Raw genomic sequence first — 9,379 nt, 5'->3', positions numbered from 1 at the left:
TAAAAAAAGCTACATATTTTGGCTTTTTCTATTTAATAAAAAGTCTATAATAAGTCATAAAAAAGTATAAAAACAAACAACCTAAATTCTGAAAACAAATTGTTTTCAGCAAAAAGCCAAAAAAACAAACACCACCTTAATCTTTAAATCTTCAACATTTTTTAATCTTCTAGATGAACTCTTTCCTACTCCTCTCAAGGGCATGTGCTAGTATCAAAATGTACTTTTACCTATAAGATAAGACATGGTCTTCATATTGCAATTGAAAGAAGAAACAATGACGATATCTAGGGAATATGCAACTGGCTTATTAACGCAAGAGGGTTTTGGGAGTATGGAAGTCGTGAATCCCTCGATCCCCAAAATGCGTTAGGAGAATTTTTAAGTTTGTGCAGCACTCTCATTCACAATTAAGCAAACCAAATAAGCATTAATTGAGACCATAAATTCTTAATATTAATACCAAACATAAGAAGTAGATACTAAAAAAAAATTGAATTCCAAAACCATACACCTGCTTAAGATTTAAAGTACTATAAATTCCAGGCTCGGAGGTACATGTGATTTCAATTGCTCAGCTCTTGTTCTTGCAGCTAGTTGTCTCTTCAACCATGGTCCCCTCCTCCTATGTCCTTGGCTTGTATCAATGATAATTTTCTCGAGTGCAATAGCATTTTCAATAATCTGCATGACTAGCTCACAAGCACTGCTACAATCATTAAAACCAACAATTTTCACCAGTTTCAGGTATTGATGGGAATATTGGATCAATGCCTTGGCATATCTTTTTGCGACTGGTATGATTTGAGTTCGCCATTTTAACTGTAAAATAAAATGCCAGGGAGTCAAAATCATTTACACAAGCAAGGACTATAGCTAAGAATATACATTTTGATTGAATCAGACAGAAGAACATCCACCTGCAACACCAAACTCTCTAAGTGAGGACACTTCTTCAGCATTGCAACAAATCCAAGGAGACAATTCTCAGGGCACCCAACAAAGACAGTTAATTTTAATTGCTTGAGGTTTCTTAATTTTGGAAGCAAATAGGCTCTTGATCGTTCCTGAATCAAAACCAGCAATATGATCACTTTATAATTTCAAAAAGCACAAAAGAAAGAAAATCAGCTATACATAAACTAACCGGAAAAAAATGATCGACTGTCAATTGAAGAATCTGCAGCTGATGAACACAAGATGAAAGCTTCAAAAGCATATTCTTTGCAAACCCTAATCTTCCAACACCAGCCAATACCTCAACGAGGAGAGGTGAATTCTTAATATGCATATTGTTTGGCAGCAGATCTCCCCCCCTTTCTCCCCGATAGGTAAAGGAAACGAGGTTTGTGTCACATATCTCAATGGTTTGGATAGAGGAACACTTGACTATCTCCAAGTGCCTCAGCATGATGGATGGGCCAGCAACCCTTAAATTAACCAAACTTTCGCTGCCATGCACAGATAGCCGTTCGAGAAGAGGGCAGTTTGATAAGAAATACTCAACAGCTTCGCTGCTCACATTTATGGACTTCAATGACAAAGTTTTAAGGGACTTAAAGCCAACAAACATACAATTAGGATCCCGTGCTTCCCTCACTCCCAAAATTCGATGCGGGAATTTATAGAAATTCTGAAAATAACTTAACATGACGAACCAGGGATCCCGATCCTGATTCTGAGAAGAACATCTTAAGAAGTCGAACTCAAGGTTTTTGACATTCTTTGACATTGCAAACTCAAACCATTTGTCGATATCAGAACGAGATCTCTTAGACAAATCAAAACAAACCCTGAATTCATCTAAGTTTCGGCCGCCTCTATACTTTGCCAAGACCTTGTGAACCCATTTAATATATTTGCGCCGCCGCCGCCGCCGCCCTGCAGCAGTCGAAAGGGCGAAGGAATGCGACCGTCTGACAATTTTGTTAACTACTGAATCGAAGTTGAGACGTGAAGTATATGTCCACAAGTACCTCCATCGCTGTGAGAGAACACTGGTAGCCGCAGCTTCCCTTAGGGTTAGGCGAGATAGTATTGAAATAAGAATTTCATCCGGCAACTCGCTAAGCAGGTCCTCCCCAAAATCACCGTCATCGGATATGTACTACGTAGCCAGAATTGAGAATGGACGTCAGAAAAGAGTTAATCATCTACATTACACTCTAATAATTGAAATTAAATCCCTTTACCTCGTCTCCTGTACGTCTTCGTCTTGCCCTCTTCATCTTCCTCTGTATGCCGGGCATTGGGGGAACTCAGTTTCTCTAAGAAATCAAAGAAAATTATAATATGGATTTTGCCGAATTTGACTGGTTCTTCCAAGTATATATAGACCTATACCTTCCATATCAGGGAAAGGAAAGAAAGAGACTAGTATACACCTATCCAAATTCCAAAATTACGATTTTCCCGTTGGTGAATTTTTCCTTTTTAGAATTCTTTTGGTGGTGCATAACAACTTGGACTATTGTGATCTTCATTATTAGAATAAATATATTTTTATTACATTCTTATCAAACACAAAATTTTAAAATGAGTTTGCTAATAAAAATTATATTATACAAATTATCTTTCTCCCTCAATTTCCATATGGATAAATTTAAAATTCAAAATTTTTAAAATTTTTATTTTTAATTTCCTCCAATATTTCAATTATTTACTTTTAATTTTAATTTATTATTTATTATATCAATTCATTTTTTAATTACTTTTAACTTTAATTTTAATATGAGTGAAAGTCTACTATATCATAAATAGTTACATGTCATCCAAACATGATGAACATCATAAGAAATGAATTGATGGTTAGAAATTAGTTAATGAACGGTAAAAAGAAGAAATATAATGAATGACAAAAATTGTGTGATAATAGGTGAGAGATATTATTATTTTTCATGAGTCTTGACCTCTTTTTCATATACAGCCTGCTTATGGAAGACTGCACCCTCTGTTAGTCTTAATACCCCAAATTAATTGAGTTTTTAATATAAAAAATTTATTTAAAAAAAATTCCATAAATTAACTCCTCATAATTCTCAAACCAGTCCACATGCAATCCAAGTTACCAATTTTAATGTTTTTTTTTTCTAAAAATAATTAAAAGTGCAGTTACCAATTATGATTTTAAAATTAAGTTTAAAATCGAGTTAATGACTATGATTTTATAGATAAAACTATTCTTTTTTTTTGTGAAAACATTTCCAAACAAGCCTTATTGCTTGATAATTCATTATTTTTTAAGATACAATAAATTTCTATCTGTTAATTATGTGATCAATGACCGTTTGTGTTTTGTTATTTATAGAACTATTCTTTACAAAGGAAAAAATATTGCATAGCCCCACTTGAATTTTGGTGGCTCAGTTTTTCTGAAAAGGGTTGTATTACTATGAATTGTAATAAAACTGTACTTCCTAAGTTTCAAATCTTTGTCCCTTATGTAAAATTTACAATTATTTTCTAATTTTTAAAATTCTAATTTATAAAAGCAAAAAAAAAGGTCTATCTTAATTTTGATAGTATTTTTTTTGTAATGTATTGTATAACAAAATAAATAAATAAGGAAAAAGTGGTAGTTTGTCAAAAAGCCCAAGTACAAAATTACGATTTTCCCCATTTTTGTGAATTTTTCCTTTATTTTTTACCGATATTTTAGGATTTTCCCCTTTCTTTTTAGAATTCTTTTGGTGGTCCATAACAACTATTGTGATCTTCATTATTAGAATAAATATATTTTTATTACATTCTTATCAAACACAAAATTTTAAAATAAATAATTTAATTTTAATTATTTTATATCCAAATTGAACTAAATATTAAAAATATAAAACTATTATCATAATTTTTAATGAGTTTGCTAATATTTATATTAATTAAATATAATAAAATTTAAATTTAAATTTAAAATAAAATTGTAAACATTATAAGAATGAAAAATATATATCTAAATTAAATATTTTTAGAAAAATGTATTTTCTAGTTCTATATATCATTAATTTATTACCCAATAATACAAATTATATTATAAAAGTAGATGAAAAAAACTACTAACCCCTAAAATTATACAAATTATATTATACAAATTATCTTTCTCCCTCAATTTCCAATATGGATAAATTTAAAATTCAAAATTCACAATTTTTTATTTTTAATTTCCTCCGATATTTCAATTATTTTCTTTTAACTTTAATTTATTATTCATTATATCAATTCATTTTTTAATTACTTTTAACTTTAATTTTAATATGAGTGAAAGTTTACTATATCATAAATAGTTACATGTCATCCAAACATGATGAACATCATAAGAAATGAATTGATGGTTAGAAATTAGTTAATGAACGGTAAAAAGAAGAAAGATAATGAATGACAAAAATTGTGTGATAATAGGTGAGAGATATTATTATTTTTCATGAGTCTTGACCTCTTTTTCATATCCAACCTGTTTGTGGGATACTGCACCCTCTATTAGTCTTAATACCCCAAATTAATTGAGTTTTTAAAAAAAATAATTTATTTTAAAAAAATTCCATAAATTAACTCCTCATAATTCTCAAACCAGTCCACATGCAATCCAAGTTACAAAATTGTCGATGACTATAATTTTAATGTTTTTTTTTCTAAAAATAATAAAAGTGCAGTTACCAATTATGATTTTAAATTTAAGTTTAAAATCGAGTTAATGATTATGATTTTATAGATAAAACTATTCCATTTTTTTTTTTTTTTGTGAAAACATTTCCAAAGAGGCCTTATTGCTTGATAATTCATTATTTTTTAAGATACAATAAATTTCTATCTGTTAATTGTGTGACCAATGACCGTTTGTGTTTTGTTATTTATAGAACTGTTCTTTACAAAGGAAAAAATATTGCATAGCCCCACTTGAATTTTGGTGGCTCAGTTTTTCTAAAAAGGGTTGTGTTACTATAAATTGTAATAAGACCGTACTTCCTAAGTTTCAAATCTTTGTATCTTATGTAAAATTTACGATTATTTTCTAATTTTTAAAAGCAAAAAAAAAGGCCTATCTTAATTTTGATAGTATTTTTTTGTAATGTATTGTATAACAAAATAAATAAATAAGGAAAAAGTGGTAGTTTGTCAAAAAGCCCAAGTACAAAATTCCAAACTCACACGCTCCAAAATTACGATTTTCCCCATTTTTGTGAATTTTTCCTTTATTTTTTACCGATATTTTAGGATTTTCCCCTTTCTTTTTAGAATTCTTTTGGTGGTCCATAACAACTATTGTGATCTTCATTATTAGAATAAATATATTTTTATTACATTCTTATCAAACACAAAATTTTAAAATAAATAATTTAATTTTAATTATTTTATATCCAAATTGAACTAAATATTAAAAATATAAAACTATTATCATAATTTTTAATGAGTTTGCTAATATTTATATTAATTAAATATAATAAAATTTAAATTTAAATTTAAAAATAAAATTGTAAACATTAAAAGAATGAAAACATATATATCTAAATTAAATATTTTTAGAAAAATGTATTTTCTAGTTCTATATATCATTAATTTATTCCCAATAATACAAATTATATTATGGAAAAAACTATAACCCCTTCTAGTAGAGGTTGTGAATCCGGAATTATGGTGGAAAGGAAGTTATCGAAGGATTTACATATATTGCTACAAATATTTTAATCATTATTCCTTACAAAATGCTCTCCTTTCTTGGCTATGAAGATGAGAGCTGTTCTACTCTTATGACCCTTATGAGATGCTGCTGCTCATATTTCTGGTTCGTGAGAGGTCATAGTCCAGAAGACTTTAAATAGGCTGACATTAAATGATTTTGGAATTAGGGAAATGCCTACTTACACATGGTGCTCTCTTCATAGTCGACTCTTGGGCATGGGAATGGAAGCAACTTCTGGAGTCAAAGCAACCAAAGCCTTTGAAGTTCCATATTTCTCTGCATATAGTTCTGTAAATTGTGAGTGAAGTCTTCAATGTTGGTATCTCATCAGGATACCCGTACAAGGTGTCCTCAATGTCACTTTCTAATATCTGCTGTTGCTTGCTTCCGATGATTAATTCTGAGGCAGAGGCAGTGGATTGATTGTCACAGCAGGGTTTCCGTCCACTTGATTTGTTTTCATTTGTGCTCACTATACTTCTCTCCTCTAGCCCTGTTAGGGCAAGCCTTGCCTTGCATCCTAAGTTTGCTTATTAATAATCCAATTTGTCCACTTCCTTAGATTCACAAACATCATCCCAGTTTTGCTGGAACTAAGTATCCAAGTAATAATCTCGTATAAATTATATGAACAATTGAAAGATTGAGAGGCCTCAACTCTGTGCTCTGTTCGATAGCCACAAAAACGTAGATAATCAGAGAATTCAATGAAAGAAGAAGTCCAGAATTTGAAATTCAATTTGTAAATTATCGAAAACTCAAGAAACAACAAGTTGGTCTAAACCAAAAAAAAAAAACATAATTTCCTCAATTTTTCAGCTAGTCTAAACAAAAGTAAAACTCAAATAAAAATAATCTCCATCTCAAATTAGGCATCAAAAAAAGTAGGTCCAAATTTAATTGACAACCAAAGCTTACGCCTATCAATTGGACAAGCAAGAAAGGCTCGAGCTGCACTCACATCACCGATAAGAGCTCGATATGCTTTCATATGAGATACATCACTCACGCCTCCAATCTTAGCAATCTCTTCAAACAATTGCTCTTCTATATAATTTTGAAGGTTGCTTCTATCAAGAGCTGCAACAACTACATCCATTCCAACTCTAATTGACCTTAATTCTTCACTTACAATGTCAGCATATTTTGCTTTTCGCTTTTTTGTTTCTTTGTTTGACTTTGGTGCAGAAACAAATGCATCTGTAGATGAGAAAGATGTCTCCGTTGTTGCTTCATTTTCAACATAAGCAAATGTTTCATCTTTGATCCCATGTTGTGATGATCCTAATGGATTTGTGCCATCCAAATTTTGTTCCTGGGCCAACGAAGTTGTCTTTCTTTTGCACTTGCAGCAAGACTTCCTGTTGCTCGATCTTTTCCAAGAAGAATGGACAACTTATCATAATTTCTAATAGGTTTGTATCTAAGCTGAGATGCTCCTGGGTGTGTCTTTTAACATCAGAAAAAACAAATATTAACAAAACTCGAGTTCAATTGTGATAATGTCTTTTAGAAATTTATAGCTCTACATTACATGCAAAAAATTTATTTCTAATAACTAAAAAATAATAATTAACTCACCTTAGTGTAAGTAGTCCATACTTTCGTGGTAGCTTCGATCATTTGATTTGATTCATTGAAACCAAATCCACTACCATTTTGTAAAACTTCTTGAGCAGTATAAAAGTTTTTTTTTTTTTAGTTTTCATTCTATTTTTTTTGTACTCAGAGTTACAACTCAATTCAAAATTTTCCCCAATTTCTCACACAACTATTGCATAAGTTGTCTTGGTGAAGACTCCTCCTATCTTTTGCCCTTTATACATTTGCTCCATTAATCGATCAACCAAAAATTTGTCCATTTCATCAATCCAAGTCAAGTTTCTTTTTTCACTTACACTTTTGTGTACTTCAAAGCCTTCACTATGTTCCATCTGAAATAATAATACATATATATATGTTTAAAATGAAAAGTCAAGAGGAGGAGATATAATAATAACTTCATTGTAACTCATTCAAAGTGTGATTTTAACTAGAGGAGTTATAGTTCTAAATACAATTATCATACTTAATATGAAACACAAAAAACTATACAAGAAAAGAACCATAAAATAATATGTAGTTGCTCCTACCAGGTCCTCCTTTTAAGGGAACCAATACTAATGTATCCCTCTCTTCAGGAGCTTGATAGAACTTGGAAATCCAATCTCTCATTCACAAAATCTCCAAATTCCTCAGGTTTAAGACTTCCAAGAAACTCTGGAATTTCTACCATGATAGAAGACTCCTATCAAGAACATAATCGATCCTCTGTTGATTTCCAAACCTAGCAACATAGAATTTATTCATTTCATAGTAAGTGATAGAAGAATCATTTGTATTCACTGAGACACGTTCTGCTGGCATCAATGGACTCTATGAAGCTATAGAAATGTTATTGTGCTAGTTTAACAGCATCTCTAGTGTCCTGACCAAGTCATCCAACTGGGTATGAATTTGTGTATCAAGTGGCACAATCATAACTTGTCATCCTTCCTCCAACTAATGAACATAAATCTAAATGACAAAGCAGTACTTGAATACTGCTTGGTGTGGGAGACATCACGTGGTGAACCATTTCTTAAAGCTTGCATGTCAAAGTTCAAATGCATTAAGATGCTAGATTTATCATATTCGAACTTTGACACATTGCCAATTTTTATCAGTAATCTAAAGCATCTCAGACTTCTCAACCTCGACTGGAATGAGAGGATAAAGAAACTTCCAAATTCAATATGCAAGTTGTTTCATCTGCAAAGGTTATCGTTTTTCAAATGTGCAGTCTCACATCCCTTGACAGGCTTGTGATTAGAGAGTGCCCTCAATTGACTAAAAGATGCAAGAAAACAACAGGGGAGGAGTGGCATAAAATCTCTCATGTCTCAGAGATATATATTGATGGCGTCAAAACACCAAAAAATTAAGCAATGTATAAAAATCTCTCATAAAAACCTTTCTAGATCCTGGTAAGCCGAACCTGTTTTCTTTCTTAATTAGTGTGTCACATTGCAGGGTGATGTTTCAAGCTACCCTTACTAAAGTTGATCACCATCTGTTTAGGAGGGGATGATGGTAGTATGGCAGTAGCCACAACACAAATAAACCCAAAAACAACAACCATATCCCCTCTTCTCCCACTCAAACAAATCACAATCCCCACTTCCCATTTGAAAACACAACCCCAATTACAGCATATCCCACCTTCAAGCCCCCCATAAACCAAAAGACAGGACAGGTTTATCCCTAGATACCAGAAAGGCTTGACAATAGAAGACAATTGAAATTGACAAAATATAGCATATCTAAGCATTTATCAAAAGCTTTAGACAATAAAACAGCGGTGCAAAAACAATAATACAGATGAATGGAAACTTCTAGTCAAGTTTCTCATTTAGTGTCATGTGATTAATTTCACATTTGAAGATATATGGAAGGGTCCCATCTCATCTCGCTACCAAATTTATTAACTATTTTCAATTCGTTTTATTATTTAATCTACTGGGTCTATAACGCAACAGGCATCTTAATTTTGTTTTTATGGTCACATTTCTAATCAGGAGAGTAGAAACTGATACTTCTAACAACCCAATGTTAAACCGTCCAAAAATTGATGCCACCAACAATGATACAAAACAATAACCAAGCACTCAAAGGCAACAACAACATACA

The 9,379-nt window shown here is 31.4% G+C and overlaps 1 protein-coding gene across 1 annotated transcript; it reads right to left on the bottom strand.

Moving 5' to 3' along the window:
- Window positions 1-476: 476 nt before the first annotated feature.
- LOC104877511 (putative F-box/LRR-repeat protein At5g02700) lies at window positions 477-2,670 on the bottom strand. The gene is made up of 4 exons (XM_059735370.1): window positions 2,193-2,670; window positions 1,148-2,107; window positions 921-1,067; window positions 477-822 (listed from the first exon to the last, which is right to left on the bottom strand). The coding sequence occupies exons 1-4, from the start codon at window positions 2,247-2,249 to the stop codon at window positions 526-528; spliced, it is 1,461 nt and encodes a 486-aa protein (XP_059591353.1). The 5' UTR covers window positions 2,250-2,670; the 3' UTR covers window positions 477-525.
- Window positions 2,671-9,379: the final 6,709 nt, after the last annotated feature.

This window comes from Vitis vinifera, chromosome 19, assembly GCF_030704535.1.
Source record: "Vitis vinifera cultivar Pinot Noir 40024 chromosome 19, ASM3070453v1".
Classification (NCBI taxonomy): Eukaryota; Viridiplantae; Streptophyta; class Magnoliopsida; order Vitales; family Vitaceae; genus Vitis; species Vitis vinifera.
The sequence above is the reverse complement of the archived record's forward strand: the minus strand, read 5'-3'. Positions and strand labels throughout refer to the sequence as shown.

Coding starts and splice junctions, on each gene's coding strand:
- LOC104877511 (XM_059735370.1), bottom strand. CDS start 2,249: ATGCCCGGCATACAGAGGAAGATGAAGAGGGCAAGACGAAGACGTACA. Junction 2,108..2,192: donor GAAGACGTACAGGAGACGAG/GTAAAGGGATTT, acceptor CTGGCTACGTAG/TACATATCCGATGACGGTGA. Junction 823..920: donor TAGAGAGTTTGGTGTTGCAG/GTGGATGTTCTT, acceptor TTTATTTTACAG/TTAAAATGGCGAACTCAAAT.